General features: G+C 38.3%; 1 protein-coding gene across 1 annotated transcript; it reads right to left on the bottom strand.

The window, feature by feature from the left end:
- Nucleotides 1-10,394: 10,394 nt before the first annotated feature.
- LOC115806722 (probable polyketide synthase 16) lies at nucleotides 10,395-20,052 on the bottom strand. The gene is made up of 6 exons (XM_030767588.1): nucleotides 19,995-20,052; nucleotides 17,911-18,064; nucleotides 17,474-17,634; nucleotides 16,783-16,986; nucleotides 16,470-16,651; nucleotides 10,395-15,989 (listed from the first exon to the last, which is right to left on the bottom strand). Exons 1-6 carry the CDS (start codon nucleotides 20,050-20,052, stop codon nucleotides 10,395-10,397), a joined length of 6,354 nt encoding a protein of 2,117 aa, XP_030623448.1.
- Nucleotides 20,053-23,263: the final 3,211 nt, after the last annotated feature.

Genomic DNA, 23,263 nt, shown 5'->3' with positions numbered 1-23,263 from the left:
AAATATATTTTATGAAATTTAATCAAGTAGAAATAAGAGAAATATTTGTATTATTTATTTAGTTTTGCGTTTTATGATTTGTCTCTGACGCACGTTTGCTATGGCGTGTGATTTTCATTCCAAACCTAGCAACAGACACACAATGTAAATCTGTCTCTGATTATTTTGGTGGAGTAATAACCACAGAAATATTTCCACTATATCCGTGTTTATTTGTGTTTTGTAATTATCCTGACACATTAGCTATGTGAGGGGATTTTCATTCCAGACCTGACAGCCAACAGAAAACTGAGAGACTCATTTCTCAAGCCCACGAACTTGTGATGTGTGAGTAATTGTACAATTCAGTTTTCCTTATTTGTATTAATCTATATTTATTTATTTATGTTAACAGTAATGGTAGCATTGATAATGAAAATGTAATTCTTCAGTTTATTTTATTGAAGAGGATTGCACTTCCACATAAAGTATTTCTGTGTGGAAAGCAATTAGGCTTAGGGCACCCAAATGGCCAGCAGTGGCCCCGATTCAGTTATTGAGAAGTTTACTCCAGATTAAAAAGTCATGCAAATTCAACAGTCTCAGAAGATCTTGATTTCAAGAAAGGGTCACAATAATCGAAACAGAAGGAAAGCAGGTGGTTCCAAAAAACTGAAGACAAGAAAACAATACCTTTGACAGATCAGATCCAATAGTCCAGGTGAAAGCACTCCAAGATAAATCCAAAAAAAAAGGCATGCCAAAGAAGTAATCCAGTGGAAAGGCAAAATACAAGATAACAAAGTATCCAAAAATACAAACAATAGAGAACAAAGCTAAGGTCTTGGCTAGAGTCCAAAAACCTTGAGAATATCAAAGACTAAGCAAAGAACAAGACAGGGAATAGGGTTTAAACCAGCGGTTCTCAACTCCAATCCTGGGGGGCCACTATCCTGCACGTCTATAAAAAAATTACTAAATTATTCAACTGAAAAAAAAACACCACCAACAACAAAGAAATACATTAAAAGTCGTTATATTGATAGAAATGTTTGAAAATACAGCCTACCTACATGTAAATTGCACCAACAATTACAATTGCCTTTTCTTCTTTCTCAACTGTGGATGTTTACTAGAGTTTTATAGTGATAGAGTTTTAGAGCAACCATAAATAAAAACATTTGTGCTGGCTCAGATATTACTGGCTACATTTATCTGCTAAGGTCTGAGTCAGCCTTTGTGTATGGCTATGGTTATATAACTGTAAGATATACTCATTAACTAATCAATTATTAATTATTAAACAGTGCTGTAGATGTGATTCTACACAAATATAGCCCTAAATTGCTAACAGCCTGATGGTCAAACCTTTCAAGGTTCAGTACATTCCTGCCCAACTCATACAACAAACTTGGTGATAAATTTGCTCCTGTAGCCCCATTTCTTATAATCCCAAAACATTTAATTTTTTTAGATTTAAGCCTGCTTGGTGGGTTTAAGTTGTCATCATCAAGTCAACTGTATCTCCTTCAAGTTTCTCTTGAAACTAAAGTAGTGGATCTGCACAAGTTTGTAAATGATGGACTTCAAAAACAAACTGACCAGCTTGGCCTAGCCCTTAAACAAGTTAGTCAGTGTATGATCACATTATAAGAACTTTGAACTCAGGTCTGATATGATGCAAACCAAAAAATAATTTCCAGTGAATGAATTTCATTCTGACGCAGAAGATCCAATTTTAAACCTCTTGAAATTCACTTTCATTCTAAAAACAGTGTGTACTGGTGGCTTTCAGCAGGAGAAAATAGTGTCCAATATGCTGTTGTCATTGATCAGTGCATTCAAGAATTCATTCAACTTTCACTAGATTATGTGCAGGAGTCTGTGTGTTTCTGTGTATGCAAGTGTGCCTTTACATGTGGGAGTGTACAGAAATATCAAATACCTGAGATAAACTTCAAGTACGCTTTATTCTACCAGACCAATTGATTAATAATTATCTGGAAAAGGCTTCCAGATTATGCTCTTTTAAAGCTGATGATGAGGGCCCCATATACAGTCAAAGGGCAGTAAAATGCTTTTATCAAAAGTACAAAAGAAGAGTGTTATATTCCTTTTTTGATATTTTGGAGGGAAACATTTGCCTTTTTGTTATTAATGTGTGCTGTTGCATAGTAAAATAAGTAAAAGAAAATAGGGTGTCACCCTCTGATTCTACCTGTTTGCTGGGCACCACTTCTGTTTTTGTCAGTTGGGCGCCCGCCAAAGCACTGGTAGCTAGTGTATGTGTATATATGTGTCTGTCTTTTCCCTGTTGCAGATGTGTGGCAAAGTCCAGAGTACACAAGGGTAGAGGTGTTTTGAGCGAATAATTCGTGTCGGTTGCTTGGTTCCTGTTTATTCATCTACAGTGCCATATTTTAATTTATTTGAAATGTTTATGTTTGTCAGGATGTTTGTTTTCAGCATTGAAAAACAGAAGGGTATTCCAGAAAGCGAGTTTAGTGAAAGGATGACATTAAATTCTACAGTTCTATATTCAGAATTAACCTGGCATTTACTGAACATCTCACTGTGGTAATCTGTGCTGCGGAGGTTGATGGACCCTCCTCTTGGTAATGCCCACTCATTGTTTTTCCATTCATTATTTATTCTCATCACTTCCATGTACATTTCAAACTCAAAACTCCACATAATGAAAAATGTAAAAAAAAAAAAAAACATTAAATGGGGAGAGAACTATCAGTAGCTACCAAACATAATATTAATATGTATACCTCCATAGGCCTTTCTGAATCCCTCTCTGTGGCAGCAGACAATGTGTCTTCCTCATCATCATTATCCTGTGATGAAGAAGAGCATTCTGTTTCAGTATACTTTATAAACAAACACTGACCTTTTATTTCCCTACTGAGTAGGGAAGTAAAAGGGCACGGTTTGCTTGTTTGGTCAAACTTATGACTACTTTCAGAGTTCTTTGGAAGCACCATGCCAGGTTATCCACAATTAAATATTTGCTTTTATGATAAGGTGGGGCAATGTTGTACTCCATTCTATTTTTCATTTCAGCTCAGAGGATCACTTGGAGGATGTCCTATGAAACCCAAACTGTAATTTGTTTCATGCAGATAAAAACAAAATAAGTCAAAGCATGGATGTATTTTAGAGCTGTACTAAACCAAATTTAGAGCTGTAGGGTTTGACCAGACTTTGGATTATTCTCCAACTACTTTCATCAGTCTTCATCTCTCCTTTTGTCAGAGTTCTTTCTGCATTGTGCTTTCACATTTTAAAATGGTGTATGGATTGATGAGGGTGCTGAAGCCAAAATGATAGTTGTTACTATATGTCCCAGGACACTGGAGGGGAGATTAAAAAAAGACCAAATGTGTGTCACACGTTATGACCTCACATTTTGATGTCAAAAAGAAAAACCAAATGTTATGACATAAGAAATGCACAATTATTTTAAATATTATGAAGAGAGAGACTTATTTATTTCACATTTATTTCCAAAAGAGGTGTGACAGGCTGAAAACTGGCAGTGATCAGAATGACTATTTCAGCATTCCCAGTTCATTGCTGTGGACAGAGATTTAATCTAAAATCAATTACAAATCATTGTGTCTTTGATAGTAATGAAACATCATTAAATATTTTGAAAGTCATATGTACTTTTCGTATCAATCCTTACTGTAATCTTACTGAATATTTTACAGTCTAATAGCACCTGTCATAACCAGACATACTTCCATTGTAGCTTATCTGGCATATACCCACTGCAATAAAATTACGTTAAATATTTACTATTGTTTGTTTAAAACTCTGATGTATTACAGCAACATTATTACAGGGATTCTTTATGAGTTTTAAAGAACAACTTAAAAACATATCCAAAAAGTTAAAATATCATCTCTAACATATATGTTAATTAAAATGCCACATTTCCCACATGGATTTAATGTGGCAGTTGCTGGGTTAAATTGTTGATGGTTCAGATTGGTAGTGAAAATGATTATTATTGTCTTCTGAATGTAGCTGTAATAACAGCATAAATGCCACTATAAATGTTGATGCTGCATTACGCTTTTCCATGACAGAAATAATGATTTCAGATAAACCTCGAACATAATCATTCACCACAGATGTTAATTGGAAATGAGAGCATTTTGTTACATCTTCACTCGACTTATTTGCTTATAAATGCACTGTTCATGTATAGACAAATTATCCTTTGACTTTTTTTAATGTTCAGCACTGCAATAAATTTGACTTCATATTAAATTTGACCATATTTCACATGAAATTCTGAATCAACCCTATTATGTAGTTCACAGGACCCGCTGGACAATGGCTGATTAGCAACCACCCAACAAATAAATTGATATAAAAAAAACATTTGGACTGGCTCAGAGATTACTAGCTACCTTCTGCATTTTGCAACTGAAGTCTGAATCACACTTTGTTATTTGGTTATGATTATATAATCATTTTCTAATGTTAATTAAGTATTAAACATTGTTGTAGAATTATCCATGTCATTGTAATCAAATATCGGCCTACATTGCTAATAACTTCATGACCAAATCATTCTAGGTTTAGTGTATCCTGTCCAAGTCATACGACAAACTATGATAAATTTGCTGCAGTAGCCCCATTGGTTTGCTTATAATCCTAATGCTTTTTTTGTGATTTTTTTTTAAATTTCATTTAAGGTTGTTTGGTGGGTTAAAGCTGTCATAATCAAGCCAATTGTTTTTTCTTCAAGTGTCTCTTGAGACCAAAATAGTGAGTCTACACAAATGGCTTAATGATGCTCTTCAAAAACAGGCAGACCAGTTTGGCCTAGCCCTTAAACATGCTCTTCAGTGTGTGATCACATCATATGCACTTTGAGCTCAAGCCTGACATTATATGGCTAATGTAGGTCATTTCCAGTGAACCGATATCATTGTGACCCAAAAGGCCCAGTTTAAAAAAAAAAAAGGTGTGACAAATTTCCAATACACTTTATTTTAACCGGGTAATAATTACCCAGGAAAAGTTTGCAGATTACACTTCTCTTTGGAAGCTGATGTTGCTGGCAGTTGCAACATGGAGCACAGTGTACATCAAAAAAAGGAAAGCTGTTGATGAATACATATAGGAATGTAAATGTCTTACTGTAGGACAAACTGTGTTGAGGAGACAATAAGTTTAGGCTTTAAAAGGCTTGGATGCTTTGAAGCAAGAAACTGTTGCTGTTGTGTTGCTTTTTGTTGTCTGCCTTGCTGGTATCTGCTGGTCCTGATGCAGGTTTCTGTTTTTGTGGATGAGGAAGAGAAAAGCAATACTGAGGAGCAGTTCACTCCTGTTGATGGACCTGCTGAGCATGAGATTTTTTTTGTTATAAAAACTTTCTTGAAAAAGATTTTATTTTCAATTTAGACTCTCAAAGGAAGGCACATATGTTTCTTTGATAGGAGTAAGCATACAGGAGCAAAATATATCGACCGCATGTGCCTTTGGCAAGATTATAAATTTTGGATAAAAGAGTGAGCAGTATTGTAGCAGGAGACAAGGATTTTAAAAGACTTGGCACCCAAGCAAAAGGACGGTGTATGTGAAATATAGTTTTAGCAGTGGCGTGCAGTGGGTTTTTTTGCTTAAGCAAGCAGAAGTCAGGACAGCATGCCACTGAATTGTACATATTGTAAGTAGCAGTGCCAGCAAAATTGAGGGAATCAAACTAATGCACTCAGCATTGAGTGGAAGCTTTTTACGGTCTGCGATTGGAGGTGCTGAGTTGAAAGTTAGTGGGTATTTGTTAGGCACTAACACTGATGGATATTTTATTATTCAGGTCAGGTATAAATTACTGGCCTGGTGTCAAGTCTCTTTCACATCTGCATGTTACCATTATTTAACGACACCCTTTTCATAGGAATATATGTGCAGTAGAAAATTAGCATGCTTCATGTTCATTCATGAGCGTTATGAGTATTTGTTGAGCCTTTATTTACTGCTGCATAACACTGAAGACTATATTCAGTATTTGTTCAGACAGCATTTAAGGATAAGGAAAGTACTTATACTAACAATGCCACTCTTAAGGGCCACGGCAAATTACGCTGCATACTAAAGCTGGATTGCTGGTTTCAAGCTTGAAACCAGCGATACTGCTGGCTAGGCTGTGTTGTCACAGTAAGTGCAACTGTCCATGAACAGTGTATTCTTCTCTACATCTCACTACAGTGACAGTCCTCTGTTGGTGGGGCACCTGTGCAGTTGCAAGTGAATCCAAAGGATGGGTCTTCACCAGGGTCAGGTCGGTGCGGGCGCAAGATCACACAAAAGGCCCCCCCATCCGCATACACACGGAGGCACAAATGCACACAAATATTGAAAAAATATGGGCCTACCTTAAAACTTGACAGAGTTTGCGATTACATCAGGCGGGCAGTGGAGCTGGGCCCAAACACAAGACAAAATGCAGATAAATAAACAGGTGCAAATGGCAACAAAAACTGGATATAAACAGTGCAGCCAAACAGCGTCTTCAAATGAAAACAAACAACGATAGACAAGGGACAGGTCTAAACTGGACAGGTCTAAACTAAACTGAAGAAACCTAATTGGTGGAAATTAACAAAGGTGAAACGAGGTTAATAAATAGAACAAACAGGATCAGGTGAGGGGCGGAGACAGACACAGAACAGGAGCACAAGACATTTCAAAACAAAAGTCCAAACCAAGGTGCAGGCTTTGACACATCCTCATAGTGCACACACCCTCTTGCCATGCGGTTCTCAATGGACAGTAAAGCCAGTGCAAACAGTCTGAGACACTGTGGATCTCAAGTTTGCTTTAATCAATTTTAATTTGCTTTTATCAATTTAAATTTAAGAGAGCGCTCTGCACTTGCGACAGTAGATGGAATTGTTAGAAACACTTGGCCTGTGATGGCCGTGTTTGGAAAAGCAGTTTGCATGTCTCTGTCAACTAAATGTTGCAGCACTTCAGATGGAGTCTTTACATCAGCTGGGATCAGATGTGACAAAAAGGCACATTCACTGGCCAGATCCCCGCTATGAATCTCCCCCCAAAACTCAGCAAACTTGCCGCAGGCTTCTGTCAGGTTATCAGTATGGTCAACATTTTTATTGTCTACCAACACGCCAGAAAGGCGATTGCACTCACTCAGAAATGAAAAGCGCTCTTCCATCTCACTTACTACAGTGTCCAGCAAGCGGATGAAATTTTTGACATTGGTTGAGTCTCCCTTATCCAAAATGCCCGGCACCAGTTTCAGATTTGGGAATATTTGCATATACACGAGATAACTTGGGGATGGGACCCAAGTCTAAACACAAAATCTATTTACAGTTTATATACACCTTGTGCACATAGCCTGAGGGTAATTTATGCAATATTTTTAATATTTTTGTGCATGAAACCTCTTCAATTTTTTTCAATCAGTTCGCTCCAAGCAGACTTGGTGTTTTAACGTTTCCGGGTTGCGTTCCACCTTAATATTATCATTCCCCAACTGGTTAGAACCAAATGAAATACTGGTTAATAATGTTCCATGTAGTGCTGTGTGACATGACAATATGTATCTTTCGGACGGTATAAAAATGTCTGTTGATAGATATTTTACTCGATAGTCTCTATTGTTAATGTCACAAAACATTACAAAAATGCATTGCATCAGTAGGAGCGCTGCAGTCTAATCTGTCCTCGGGCCGAAATCCACTGTGGCTTGCCGGTCATTTGATTGGTTTTCATTTATTATAAACTGTCCAATGGCAATCAGATATTTTTAAGAGAATTCGATATTAACGAATTGAGCGACGGTAATATAGACACAAAACACAGTTGGATAGTTCGTCTCTTGCTTCCTGAGTCGGCCGTGAAAGCACTGAATTCGGACGTGACACAGAAAGTTTGCGTAAAGGCCATGATTCATGCAATATAATATCATCCTTGGGCCCACCTTAATTCTGGACCCGGGTGTGTCAGCATCCCTTGCACCCCTATAGCGCCAACCCTGGCCTTCACACAGGCTGTTTTTGGAAACACAATATCTGCTGATTTTGGATCCATACATTTTTGGGTGCTTTCAGGGTCTCAATTTTAGCAGATTCCATTTCCTCTCTTGGCCAGCTCATTGCAATCTGATGACTGACAGGGCTTGCTTTGATCTTGTCCTTCCTATTCAGCATACTCTTTAGGACCTGTCTTACTGTCTCTTGCTGTCTTTCTACTTTCTGCCTCATGGTTCCTGATGGGGTAATGGAGGATCCCCAAGTATTTTTAGCTGTCCTATATGTCTGTTATTTGGCCTTGTAGTAGTTCAGCTATCTCTTGCATGCTCATATAACAGGGGTTCATTCTCTTTCTCTCTTTCAGTGTTGTGTTGGTAGTAAATGAGGTAACGCCACAACTGGACTGGGTCTACTGTGCTTTTATTCCTCTCGATGATAGTGAAAAGAAAGAAAAAAATATGAAAAGTGCAAAAAAAATATAAAATTATAATGAGTAAAACATTCAACTCAAATACATAAAATTTGTGGTATACCTGATAGCGAAAAGAAAGAAAACCTAGATTGGGCCCAGAGCGAGCCAGGCGCATCACAGCTCCTGTCAAACAAACCAGGCAAACCACATCTAAAACTACGGAAAAGAAAATATTCGCCATGCACACAATTATGAGGCTGATTACTTTAAATTAGTTAAAGCATTGTCACCAACCCACGTCACACCCATCACTGTACCCCAGATCCACAGAGGCATGGAAAAATATAAGCACACGCACAGAGAAATTGAGGGAAACACTCCTAACCCTGTTACACTCTCAACTCTGTCTGTCCTTGTTACAAATTCTGGTCTGGTGGATCAGTGAGACAATGTGTCTTTCAGTCTTAGTATATGGCTACATGTATAGAAGCTAGCTGATGGCAGCTGCAATCTTGAACATATGTCTATATCTGCTTTTACTGATGATCTGTCATGAGAAGGTTCATGCCTGTGCAGAACAGCAGCAGTGCATGTCATTGGTATATACCACACTTGGTGATAACCTGGGCAGCTGACTTTGAGTTGATATTTAGTGTTGTAATCCAGTGCCCCACTGAGTTTTTGATGAACGTTCTCTGAGTCTTATTGACCTTGAATATTCCTAGGCTTTCAAGTTCCCATTTCTGAGGCACTGAGTTGTATGCTCTCTTGTATTCAGTCCAAGCAGCACTCAAGTTAGTCTGCCTGGTCTTGGAATCTTGGTGAATGGCTCTATCTATGTGAAGTCCATTTTACATTCCTGGAATAGCTTTCAGATTTAGACTGTCCATACATAGCTCTCTCAGTAATTTGAAACAATTTCTGTAAAAACAATTTTTAAAAATCCCCAAAATTACCCTGTATTTGTCTTCTCTTCTTTATTTTCATAGCAAATTATATTATTGCAGGTCATGTTAATATTTAAGTATATTCTCACGTCTTGGCTATTTTATATTTACACGTGCAAAATATTTAACTGTACAATCATAGCATAACATGATTCATTTTTAAAAACTAGTTCGTTCAGGTGAGAGTTGTGGTCTGCATAAATGATGTCATCAGCAACATCCACAAGATTGTTGAGAACAACACTTTATTGTAAAAATATAATTTTAGCTAATTACAGCACTTCACAGAGTATTACAGGGACATCTGGAGCAATCACATCATTTTATATGTGTATTAATCATGAGCATCATTCATATACACAATTCTCCATTGCATACACATACACAATTCTCCATCTCCATATGTAGGAATATGTTTCCTCCCTGCAGTTTGAGAAGATACTTCTTACTAATTGTCAGTTAAGATGTAAGTTTTGTAATATCACTTCACCACTGTGATTTAGACCTCTACTTACCAACTGTGTGTTGTGCTCATACAGGAAGTCAAACACAGACAGCTACTGACTCATACCAATGAAGACTGATTAGTTCATCACAAATTTTCTTACTTAGAAAAAACATAGCATATGATGTAAAATCTCAGAATAAGCTAGACTAAAAATGCTGCTTTTCTACTGAATAATAATTGGTTCACAATACAAAAAAAAGTAATGGTCAACACCACCAGAAGGTATTTCAAACTTTTTCAGTCTATTTACATTCTCTTCCAAACTATTTCTATCTACCACTTACTAGTGCAAAGGAAATATTCTGTTCTACTATTCTATTCTAAATATTTACAGAGAAATGATAGAACATACTGAATGTTATGATATTGATGACAACTTGTTCTATTTTGGATATGAATAACAATTAAGCCAAAGAAAAAATACCTCTAAGTGATGATAAAATACCAGTGGAAAATATAAATTAACAAACAGTATTCTGGAAATTAAAGCAACTGTAACTTAATCTGTTTGAACTTAGATTTCAAAGTTTTGTGGTTATGCCACTGACTATATCATTTCTTTGATCAAAAGATGTGTCATTCACTTGGTAAAGATTTTTCTGAGTGACCTCAGTCAAAATAGATACCAAAGTTAACATTGTACTGTTCGGATCGAGCAACTTCACAATGGGGATATTTACATCTCTCTCTTGGAAAATGCGGTTCTGTAGAGTCATGGCTAGCATGGAGTCAATGCCCAAACCTGACAGAGGGACATCATCTGTCAGTTCATCTTTTCTGATGTCAAGTGTTTCACTGAGCAAAGACTTAATATATTCAGCAGGAGGAGCAACTGAGCTTGGTGTCCCCAAATGTTTTCCAAGTTCTACATCAGACAATTTGTTCTTTCCCAGACCTTCCTCCACCAGCTCTGACAAGCGCATTGCCAAAGAGTTATTTTGAGACAAAACATGGTTTCTTAAGTTTTTGAAACTGAACTTGCAAACAACCTGCTGAGGTTTGTTTAGCAGAAGGCACTTCTCAAGACTCTGGTGAATTTCATTTACCCCCATCACCATCATGCCCTTTGATTCCAAGAACTTTTGGAAATGATCCTTGTCTAAGAGGAGACCGAGATTTAGGGCTCCCCAGTTTATGGACTGTCCAGCAAGCCCAAGATGCCTCCGGTAATGACAGAACATGTCAAGAAAAGAGTTGGCAGCAGCATAATTTGTCTGCGATGCATTGCCAATGAAAGCGGTGATGGAAGAATAGCACACAAAATAATCCAACTTGCAGCGCCTAGTGGCACGGTGCAGATTCAAAGCTCCATTCACCTTTGGCCTCAGTACTTTTTCAAAGAGAGCTTTGTTGAGATTCTCAATCAAGGCATCATGAAGGACAACAGCACTATGGAAGACTCCTCTGGTTGGACAGGCAGGGAACCTCTGTCCAATGTCAGCAACAACCTTCTCTACCTGGGCAGGGACTGAGACATCACACTGTAAACTAACAATGACAGCCTCAAACTGATTTGTTAAACTGTTGATCTCTTCCTGCATAGCAGGACTGGGATGACTTCTGGAGAGAATGATTATGTACCCTCCACCTCTCTGTGCAATGAATTTTACTGTCTCAAACCCTAACCCTGACAGTCCGCCAGTCACAATATACATAGAGTTTTTCTTGAACATTTGCTTCTGGTTGCGCATGAATGGGATCTCTGATAATGTTTTCTTTTCATCACCATTGCTCATTACCACCAAATACATGGTCCTTGAACTGAAATATGATTCAGACTCTTGCACTGCCAGCAAATCAATGCTTTCAGAGGTCCCTTTCTGACAGACAGTGAAAGGAATATCTAACACCCTTCTGTTCAAATGCATACCCTTCAGCCATTTGTAAATGTATGGCATGTGTGCTCTAAGGGTGCCTTTATCCAGGATGCTGGACATCTGAATGGTGTGCGTGCGGACATTGTCATTGCAATGACTGAAAATGTTCTCTGTGAGGAAGGATGGCTTGTTTTTGCACACAGTGATAACATCCTTTACACCTGAGATCTTGCAAGCCTCTGTGAAAACAGATTTGTCAAATGGTGGAAGCAAAACTAAGGCATCAAAATTGTTCTCATTCTGGAGAAGTCCACTAAATTCACGACCTATGACAGTATCCCACCCTGATTTGCTGGCAGTGACAATTAAAACCTTCAGTAGACCTGAATCTGACACAGGAGAGACAATGCCCAACTTCCTCTGCTGTTTTGCCTTGGGTAGTGCCTTCTGCAAAATCTCCCAAGCTAGTGCACAGTATGATGCACAGGGGTTGTCCCTCAACCAAGGAAGTCTCTTTGTTTTGAAACAAACAGTCTCTGGAATTGTAATGCTGCCAGAAGCAGCCACAGGGTAACAAGAAACAATCTGATCTCCTACTTTAAGTTTGCTCACATCTCTCCCAACAGCTGTGACAGTGCCACTAAAGTCAAGCGCTAGTAGCTTGTGATTCTGAGTCGTGTGCTTACTCCAGTACATTGTTTGACCAAACTTAAAATCTGTGACACTGACTGGAAAGTAGTCTGAAGAGTGAACACATATTGTATCAAGCCGAATTTCAACACTTTTCTCCTGAGCTTGGTCAGCCAAGTTGCAAGAGGGAAGAGCTGATAGGCTTGTCATTCTGTGTGGATCAGCTGTCTGTAAAATATAATTCTCACAGTTCTTTGAATGGACGTTGCTCTTGGCATTGTCCATGGTCATAGTGGGGGTGCAGATGATACGTGGTTTAAGAATCTGACCATCTTTGACTACCACCTCAGGGTATTTGCTGCAGGGATATGAGCTTATAACTTGAGCTAGGGCTTTGATATTCTCTGTAGAAACAGAGCTGATATCTATCAGCTGGAAAGAGAGATTTGATATCTCTGCAGCACATGCTCTTGTCATGCCACACAGAGAGAATCCAGGGCTGATGCTGTTCACAGTGTTCTCTGCAGACTGACAAGTTACTACTCTAATGGATTTTGCAAACTTCATTGCCTTCAGTGCAGCAACAATCAGGCGGAAATTCTCGCAACAATTTGCAACGTTCTCAAGAACTGCTTCTGTTTCATGTGAGGTGAGCTGTTCTGTGCCCCACAAGAAGATGATCTCTTGGAAGTTTTTCTTGACATCAGAGATCTTAAGTGCTGTGAGTAATCCTGCAAAGCCATGCTGCAGTAGCGTCTTGCTATGCTTAGGTGAAATGTATCTTGATGCAGGGCTTAAGTGTCTCTGTAAAGCTTTGGAAACTCCTAACTGATCAGCAAAGACCAAAGCTCTGCAATCATTGGATGAACGAATATTCTCAGAGACTACACTGAACTCATTGTGATAGAAGTTTTCTTCAACAACATTAGAATGGCCCCCAAGATACTTCACCATTATATTCTTGAGCTCAACCAAAACTCTGCCTTCTTTGTCTGTGAAGCAACCACACACCTCAAAATACTCAGGTGTTACCTCAATGGCTTTCAGATAAATAACCATCTCATCTTGTAAGTGATCGACAACAGTCATGCTACCAATTCCTGAGGGGAAGCTGGGCTTCACTTCAGATCCATTAACTGTGATCAGTGTCATCTGCATCAGATAGTCCAAAACTACAGGGTGAATGTAAAACTCATGCAACTGGGGCAGCAATTCCTCTGGGACAGTTATAAGTGAAATGGCTTCCCTGAACTCCTCGCCATAGCGAACATCAGATTTGTTCCTGAACACAGAGCCATACTGAAATCCTCCGAGATCAAGACTTTTGTACAGTTCATCAGAACTCACCATAGATTTGCATCTCTCATATACACATTCTAATGAAATATGAGATACCTCAACCAGCCTTCCCTTTTGATACTCTATGCTACCGGCAGCAAAAGTTGCTGTTTTTGAGTATATTTTGAATGTGGTCTCATTTCCTGCTGACTCAAGTTTTACTTTCATCTCAGTGGAGTTTTGCGTAAACAGAAACGGACTTTGAAAACTGACATTGAGCTTCAGGGTGCTGAGTGGCACCTTGGGTTTGGCACTGGCCATGAAAGCTGCCAGGCCAAGTTCAGCATACAAGGACCCAGGAATGATAGCAACACCATTATTCTTATGGTCACTTATGTAAGATATTGACTCAGAGGACAAATCACAGGTGAATTCATTGCCACCTTTTCCTGTTTGTGTGAGCACTGGATGGTTGCTTTCAGAATGTTGTGGTGCATACTGAACAGAAATTGGTTTCTTTACTGTGTCAAAGTGATATCTGGGGAGATCTGCAGGTGGTGCCTCAAAACCAATATAGAACTTGTCCCAGTCTACACTGACACCAAATTCAAATAATTTTGAGACAAGAGTGAGCATTGCCTCATGATCTTTATCAGGTTGGACTGAGCACAGTACTGTCGTACCATTTCCCAGTGTTTCTATGATGTTCCTGTGCAAAGCTCTCCTTGGGCCTATCTCAACAAAAATCACATTCTTCTTGTCCTCAACTGCTGATTTCACTGCCTGTTCAAATGCTACTGGCTCCCTGATATTTTTTGCCCAATATTTGCCATCAACAAAATCTGGAGGGCAGAACCTCTTTCCTGTGACGGTTGAAAACAATTCGGTGACCAGATTGTGCTCTTGTAGGCTGCCTATGCTCTCCTCTACATTCAGCAGGATGGGATCCATCATATGGCTGTGATAGGCTGCAGGAACATCCAAGACATGGAGGAACAGCTTTTGGCTGTTGACCGAGTTGCTCAGATTTTTGTGCAGACTAGAAATAGCATCTGCATCTCCTGAAAGGGTACAGGACTGAGGACTGTTGTAGGCAGCTAGGCAGACCTTTCCTGAGTAAGAGGGGAGGAGTTTCAAGATCTCAGACACAGCCATGTTACTAACAACTAACATCTTTCCCCCTGTGACCTTGCTCTGTAGAAGACTCCTGTAATAGATCACTTTTACTGCATCCTCAAGAGACAACAGACCAGAACAATGAGCAGCTGCAACCTCACCCACAGAATGCCCGAGTATGGCATCTGGCCTGACACCCCAGTGATTCAGAAGGCTGGTAATGGCAACCTGAATGGTGAAGAGGAGGGGTTGCACAACCTCTGGTTTTGAAAAGTCACCGCTCTCATCAGTATCACTTTCTAGTTTTTCAAGAAGGTTTGTACTTTTGTAGCTCTGAAAAAGAGCCTCAATCTCTTTCACTTTATCTCTGAAAAGAGGCTCCTCCTTCAGAAGCTGTCTGCACATGCCTCTGTAGGTAACGCCATTTCCACAAAACACAAAAACTAACTTGGGGTCTGGCTTAGATGCACCTATTTTTTTGTCTTGGGCAGAAATGAGCTTCTCTTTTAAATCTGTCAGAGATGAAGCTGGGAACGCTTTCTTGTGTCTGTGTTTGAAGTGGCTTCTCCTACATGCTGATGTATATGCCAGGGTTTGTAGATCTGCTATGCTGCCTGAATGTATATGCTCTGCTGTGTCCTGAATCATCATCGCAAGGGACTTTTCTGAGGCTGCAGAAAGCACAAAGATTTGCTTTGATTTCTTTATGTCAAGTCTTGGAATCTGTTTGTTCGTGTATTTACTCTGCCTTACAATTGCATGTGCATTTGTGCCTCCAAACCCAAAGTTGTTGATGCCTGCAACTCTTCCAATCTCACCTTTATTCTCCCATTTCAATGCTTTGGTAGGTATTTTCAAGTTAAGAGCTTTCGCATCTATACTGGAACTGTCCTCTGAGTAGAAGACTGTAGGCGCAATAGTTTCATGTTTCATCATCAATAGAACCTTAATCAGCCCTGCAACACCTGCTGCAGATTCTGTGTGTCCAATATTACTCTTAACAGAACCAATGTAGAGAGGTCCTGATCCTGGAGGTCTGGCTTTGGCAAGGATTCTAGAGATGCTACCTGCCTCTATGGGATCTCCTACTGGTGTGCCAGTTCCATGAGCCTCTATGTACTGGATATGAGACAGGTCAATGTCAGTAGAGTAGATTCTCCTGAGTAGCTCCTCTTGCTGTACCGTGGATGGTTTAGTGATTGGAGTGACTGTACGGCCATCTTGGTTTACAGCGGTTTTGTTGATAATTCCCCAAACATTGTCAGAATTTGAAACCTATATAAAATGAGAATCAAATAAAATCAGAAAGTTTAGCACATAAGCACATGCGGGCACATCACCCACACACACACACACACACCCGCACATAAACAGGGTTCGAATTACATGGGGAATTGGGGGGTTTCACCCCCATAAATAAGACTTGGACCCCCCCAAAAGAAGTAAAAATAACAGTTCAAGGGGGTCAAAACATTTATATACTCTATGCTACATAGACTTGGAGAAAAAGTTGATACCCCCGATTGTCATTGTATAATTTGCACTCTGCGCACAAACACACACGCACACGCAATACACACACACACACACACACACACACACACACACATATACACAGAGTCTTACAGCTTTAAATAGCTTAATTACTTGTGTGTTTTGTTAAGTTATAGATGGCTGTGTGGTGTATTAGCCCTTAACTTCAGCATCTAAAAATCTCATGAAAGCCTGTACCTCCACTAATATGGAACATCTCACCTTTTTCAGAGGTTTCAGAAGAACAATTCCACAACCTTCTCCTCTACCATAACCATCAGCTCTGTTAGAGAATGGTTTACTGGTGCCTTCAGGTGAGATCATCTTTGCTTTGCTGAGAGTAACAAAGATTTTGGGGTCAAAAATGCAGCTGACTCCTCCACACAGAGCCATTTCACAATCCCCTGGAATGAAAAAAATGTGTAAATATTGAAAAGTTCAAAAGAGAAAGCATGTTATCATATGATAAAACAATTGGATTAAAGAGTGAAATAGAGCAAACAGAGTGTCTTTTTGCTGTATAGAGAATACCAACCTTGTCTAAGTGCCTGACAAGCAAGGTGGAGAGCCACTAATGAGGAGGAGCAGGCACTGTCCATAGCAACTGAGGGTCCAGTGAGGTTGAAGGTGAAAGAGATTCTATTGGCTGCTATGCTCATTGCTGTCCCAGTGCCATAGTAGTGGTTAATTGAGTTGGGGTAGTTGCTCAAAAGTATCTCATAATCCCTGTTCATGAGACCTTCAAACACACACACACACACACACACATCTTATGTTCTCTTACATTTAAGTTGTCCATTTAAATCAATGACAGTAATAGCTGAACAATGTTAAGGCAGCACTCGGAAACTGACTGACAAAATATGAATCACAACAGCAAGGTTAAAAAACTGTTTGGAGAATGAAAATGAACTATTGAAAATCTTCAATTTTTCCATGATTGCAGCATGTACAAGTAATTAATAATGCTGTTTACATTCTTTACAGTTTCATAAAATTATCATAAAATGATATTTATTTAAGATTAAAATATATCATTTGTTTGTTTCTTTGTTTGTAGCAAAAAAAAAATAAAAAAAGAGTGAGAGAGATGATTTCTATCTTTTGGTTGCTAGATATGTAAAGGCAGAGAGCCTGTGGACAGGTCAGCCTGTAAAAGGGTTGCCTACCTTATTGCCAAAACCAGTTATTACCACAATAGTATGACACTGGATTGGAACTATTACCTATGTAAACACCTGTCCTGGTTCCACTGATTTTCTCCATTGGTATCCCAGCATCCTCGAGTGCTCTGTAGGTACACTGTAACAGAAGCTTTTGCTGGGGATCCATGTCGTTAGCCTCAGCATCAGTTATGCCAAAGAATTTGTGGTCAAATTCATTAAACCTGCAGGAACATCCATCATATGCTGAAAATGATAAATATACTCAATATGCTAAATATAATTTTAAATGTACTGCTGTGCCATACACTACTGGAACATTTATATGGATTTGTGCTTGTATCGCTAATGCTTTCCTGTTACATTCAAAGTTGGCTTTCATTCACCTCATAGATAGGTGACTCACAGGTGTAAATAAATGTTTTTAATTCATGCAAATTGATTAATCTTAGTTTCAGACTGACTTTGATCATCTTCTTATGTCATAAAGTAACCCTTACCCATCAATTAGAGCTGCCTTGGTAGTTCGTGTCTTTCCAGGTTTGCTGTCATCAGGATCATACCAGTATGTGCGATCAAATCTCTCCTCTGGAATATCAATGGCACAGTTCCTCCTCTCAAATAGAACTTTCCAGAAATTTCTAAGTCCTTCACCTGGGAAAATTAGTTGAAGACACACTTAACTGTATCTCAGTAAAATGCCCATCTCGAGAAAGACGAAAATGTACATCTTGTCATTTGGGGAAGATGATGTAAATTTGGTTCAGCTTCTGCAGACTCGGACTAAGGAGCAATGTTGAAAGCAGTTTGAAGTTACAGCGCTCCTTGAAATCCATGTCTGTGACAAACGTAACGTAACTGTTGATACCTCGTTGTCACCAGAAGTAGTTCCGATTTATTCAAGATTTAATTTTTTGTCTTATTAACACAATATTAATCCGATGGACCACTGCTGTTGTACTGCAGTCAAGCAATTTAATTTTCCGGGAAAAAACGTTAAACTATGCATTCATGAGCTTTACATGCACTACCTACTTGTGTGCACTTCCATTTCGAGTGACAGACAGTACCACAGAAAAACCTTATTGCCAACAGTGAGTTTCACGAACTATTTTGTTTGCCTCAATACTTGTTGACCATCCAAACTCGTTCTGTAAAGAGCTGTTTGGGCATCAGGAAAAACTAACAAATCGTCAATTCAAATGACCACAGTGTCGGTAACAGAATTACTTTCTTTGCTTAGGAAATCTGAGCTCTGCAATACATTTATGTGTTTACAATTAGGATTGTGGTCAAGACAGTAACATTCAACATTCTAACTGACATTTGCTCTTCCGTAAAAACAGAAACGTAGCCTAAATCCTCAAACTCTTCAGATTATGGCAAGAGTTTTACATTAAAGTAAGACTACCAATGTTGCTCTGAAAAGGATATGACGAAGCATTGTTTTTTTTTTTCTGTTCGTCAACATTTCATCAGCAGTTAGGGAACAGTCATCCAGTGCTGAATCGTTAGTGAACTGTCTACTTCCCCCGGTTGGTTTCGTTTTAGTTTTGACTCAGGTTGAATACATATTCTTTATTCATGGTGGCGGTTCCAAGAACGGGTGTAAAAAGCACTGGCCTGATGTATGTGATGTGTCCCATTTAACAAAAAGTTAGACAATGAATTTCCCTGCTAATTTGTGCAGCTGTGTGGGAGACTGAGGCACTGGTGAAACTAACTAAAACTAAACGGAAATTCAGAGTGAATACAAACATATCATCAAAATAAAAACGAATTTGAAAATGGAAAACTATTACAACCTTGCTCCATAGCATATAAACCTTGACATCTGTAACCAAGTGATGTTTGTAAAAAAAAAAAAAAAAAGACAGAAAAGTTGTGTAAGAGCTTTCCATCCAAACGTCAGTGTTACACGCCATATTCAAAGAAGCCAAAATACAGAAAGGTGTTATTGTCTCACTTTTGCAGTTTTCAGGTAGATAGATGAAAAATGGATGAATTAAGATTAGATATAGAGTGGAACACACAGGCACACAAAATTACTAATGACCGTGTGGTGCGTAGCAAAAAAAAAAAATGTAGGGAGGTGGATATATATCCTTATATCCTTGCAGAAGAATTGTTGAGTTTACTATGGTCACCAACTTAAATTATGCAAATGATATCTTTGAAAACTAATTTGGCTTTTGGTGTTTTGTTTTGTTTTGTTTTGTTTTGTTTTGTTTTGTTTTGTTTTGTTTTGTTTTGTTTTGTTTCAAGCCAACATTCAATGGATCATCATATCACCATGATTCTTATAGTTTTAGTTCAACGATATTGCATATTGCAATTCATCTGAAGCGGGAATATCAAATCAAAAGTAAATATATCTCTGCGTAATGAAAGTACTTACATTTAATCTTCAAATTGGTTCTGACAGGATTTTTAGCATCATTACATTTCTTATCCACATGCTTCAAATTTCTCCATGTCATTTTTGCATCTAAAGACTATATTGATTGATCAGTCATTAAAAATAAACCAAAAAAAAGGATGAAAAATCATTAGGATGAGAATAATGTTTGTAAATAAAGTCTACCTCCAGGAAAGTTGCACCCAATACCAACAACAGCAATGTCATCCCTCTCTTTGTCCATGTTGTTCTGTACTGTGGATGTATGCTATAATGATAGGTACAAATCTAACATTGTAATGATTCTCTGAGACCGGTTGAAACTTATTTTCCCCCAGTAACTCTGTCTGTTTTTCACATTACTCTGATTTTACTCTGCATTCATATTCTTGTTATATAGCCTGTTATATAGCTATATAGCCACTTCCCTCTGAACATTCATTGGGTCAAGACTGTCTTAAGGCATCTCAATAGAGAACAAATTTTATAACTTTGGTGAGATAAGATAAGTTTCTTCAGTCTTTGCAATGAGGAAATGGAATGCCAGAGTACCACTGTTGGGTAAAATCTTATTAGTTCTTAGTTATCATTTCACTGAAAAACAAAACCATGCATCTTTGTCTTTTACAGCAGGGAAACCATGAACCATTGGCTTTTATGAGCTTTTACGAGAATGGACAGGAATGTTACGTGCAATTCTGTTTTTCGTTTTAATTTCGGAATGTCCCTAAGAGTCCAACTCATGATATCCAGAAGGAAATTTGTCTCATGCATGCAAAAGCAGAAAAATTGGCCACAGCATGGGTGAATTTCAGAGCGGTACTTACCCAAAAAAGTACAAAACCCAATTAAACAGACAAAGTACAAGCATATAAAAAGTGATCAGCAGAAGCTAGGCTTGTCTTTTTCAAGAATTTGACTTGACCTTTAAATTTTTTCCTGCCCCAAAGCCCATATTTTACATTTTTCTTATAATCATATTGTGCAGATATATAAGAGGATATGAGGATACAGGAGAGTAATTGCTATTTGTTATAGAGGACTGACTCTGGCGTAGGCAAAAAACCTTAAAGGGGAAGGCAGTACTTATCAAAGTAGCATGTCATTATTGGGGGAAGTTACTGAATGTTCTCGCCCACTAATGATACTTACTTGAACGAAATGAGGGAATCTCGTTCATGGACACAAGGAGTCACTCACTCAGTGATATTAGAGGATCACAGTGTTAGTGAAACAAAGGACTCGTTCACAGGATTAATCGAGAGCATCTTGGGTGCGTATGAAAGAGTCTAATTCAATGGCCCGCTCACTCACTGAACAAAGGTGGGCACAAGTAGTACAGGAACGGGGGACAGACAGGCTCAATATACCATGACAATGATGGAGGAAAATCTAATTTTCTTATACTTTCCATGTTTTAAACACTAGCTACTGTTAAAAGAGCAAATTCAAAGACAAACCGATAATTTTTTCCTTTACCATTTAAGGTGATGGATCCAGAAAAACACTAAATTTCTCACATTTCTAAACACTACTACCAAAAGGATGAACCTGTCATCTATGGATAGGCTTAAAATGAAGTTTTATTCTATGGTTTTTCCTCCCAAAATGTATGGGAATGACCAAGGCAAATAATGTTTTTGGAAAGAATGCTATTGAGAATCACAATTTATCTATAGGTTATTATTGCCACAGCAGATATCCATTTGTTGTTGTCATTGTTTTACCAGAGTAACATCGGTGAAACAAATAAGCCTAATAGTTGACAAAATGGAAGTGTCAGTGACAAACTAGTGAACAAATCTTTTGCTGAACAGATTCAAGTCATTCAAAACACTGAAAAGAGTCAAGACCATGATCTCCAGGGTCCCTCTGGATGGTCAGGGACACATAATTGCTGGTGGATGTATCTGGGGAGTTTAACATGAACTTCAGTGCATTGCAGGGTCCTGGAAATGTCTTCCACAGTTCAGCTCCATAAATCAAACCTCGAAAAAACATACTGGAGAAATGGAAAAGAATTACACAAAATTGGTGTAATACTGATACTACATTATTCATTGGTGTTACATTAACTTGATCAACACAGTTTGACCTGATTTACTCAAGACAAATAGTGTTGATTTAACAAATACAAACTGAGTTCAACTGAAGAGGATAATTCATCCTGACATACCACATTTCAGTCATATGGAACCGATGTCTATAATATGGACATAAATATTATGTTGTTCCAAGCATATCAAATTACCTTTTTTTTGTGCAGTTGAGAAGGGCTTTAATTTCCAGTTGCATCCTTGCCACCCATCCTTATCACTGTCGTGCTCAGTATTTTACAGACTTATTGCACTATTATCTAATATCTAATATCCACTGTTATCTAATGTGCCACGTTGCAAAAAATGTTTGCCTTGGACGTTGAACATTTAATTATTGCCCAGATGAAAATGTCCATTACCCTTACTTGGTCACTTTGGTACAGTTATTTTTTCCTTTCAGTTTTATTCCTTTTCATTTTTCCCCTCATATGAACATAAATGTATTTGTGCTGAAATGCAGGGTTATTGAAATGTTAACAAGCCTATCATTGACAAACCGTATACTGTGTAACCGTTCGGCTGTTGAGCTGGAAACAGAGGAGGAACAAACCTTTCCTTTAAATCTATAATAAATTTCAAGTTGTTCCCAGGTCGAAGTTAATGATAGATTTGAAGGGGAGCTTTGTTCCTCCTCTGTTTCCAGGTCAAACATCCAATAATCAAACATCCAGTTTCCCACTTCTCAGATAAGCCCTGATAAGAAGCTTTGGCCAAGTAATTGTTCCATGGAAATTGTATGCTTATTATGGACTGATAAACATTTCTTCATTTCAGCATAAAATATATCCAAATACAATAATTTAAGGATCCAACTTAAAATTTCAGCAAGTTTCAAGCAACCACCTAGATATTCACAAATACAAAAACTACGGTAATGTGAGGGCTGACACTAAGAATGTCAGAAATATTGTTGCAAGTTATTTTATAGTTAATTTATGGTCCTGTTAAATGGTAGACTGTTTCTCTTTTGCCACAGTTTCCTGTATTTCCCTAAAATAGTACCATTTAGTGTTTATTCTGCAAACCCTCCCTTTGTTGTGCCCTTTTTGCATGTTTCAAGCCAAACAGCAGCTGATCATTTGCTTCAGTTGTTTCAAAGGAACATGAACTGAAACCTAGTTGCTTTTGTTTTTGAGAATCAAAAATGAGTCAACGAGCACACGATAAATATGCGTCACTGCAATGAATTTTATCTATGTCCCACAGAGAATTCTGAATAGCCTTTTAATTCTCAGGAAGTGATAGTAACAACCATAAATACAATCACAACCATATATATAAATATTTGTGGTGACTTAGAGATCACTGGCTGTATTTAACTGCTAAAGTACTAAAGTCTGAAGTCTGGCCATTGTT

The sequence above is a fragment of the Chanos chanos genome, chromosome 3 (genome assembly GCF_902362185.1).
Source record: "Chanos chanos chromosome 3, fChaCha1.1, whole genome shotgun sequence".
Taxonomy (NCBI): Eukaryota; Metazoa; Chordata; class Actinopteri; order Gonorynchiformes; family Chanidae; genus Chanos; species Chanos chanos.
The sequence above is the reverse complement of the archived record's forward strand: the minus strand, read 5'-3'. Positions and strand labels throughout refer to the sequence as shown.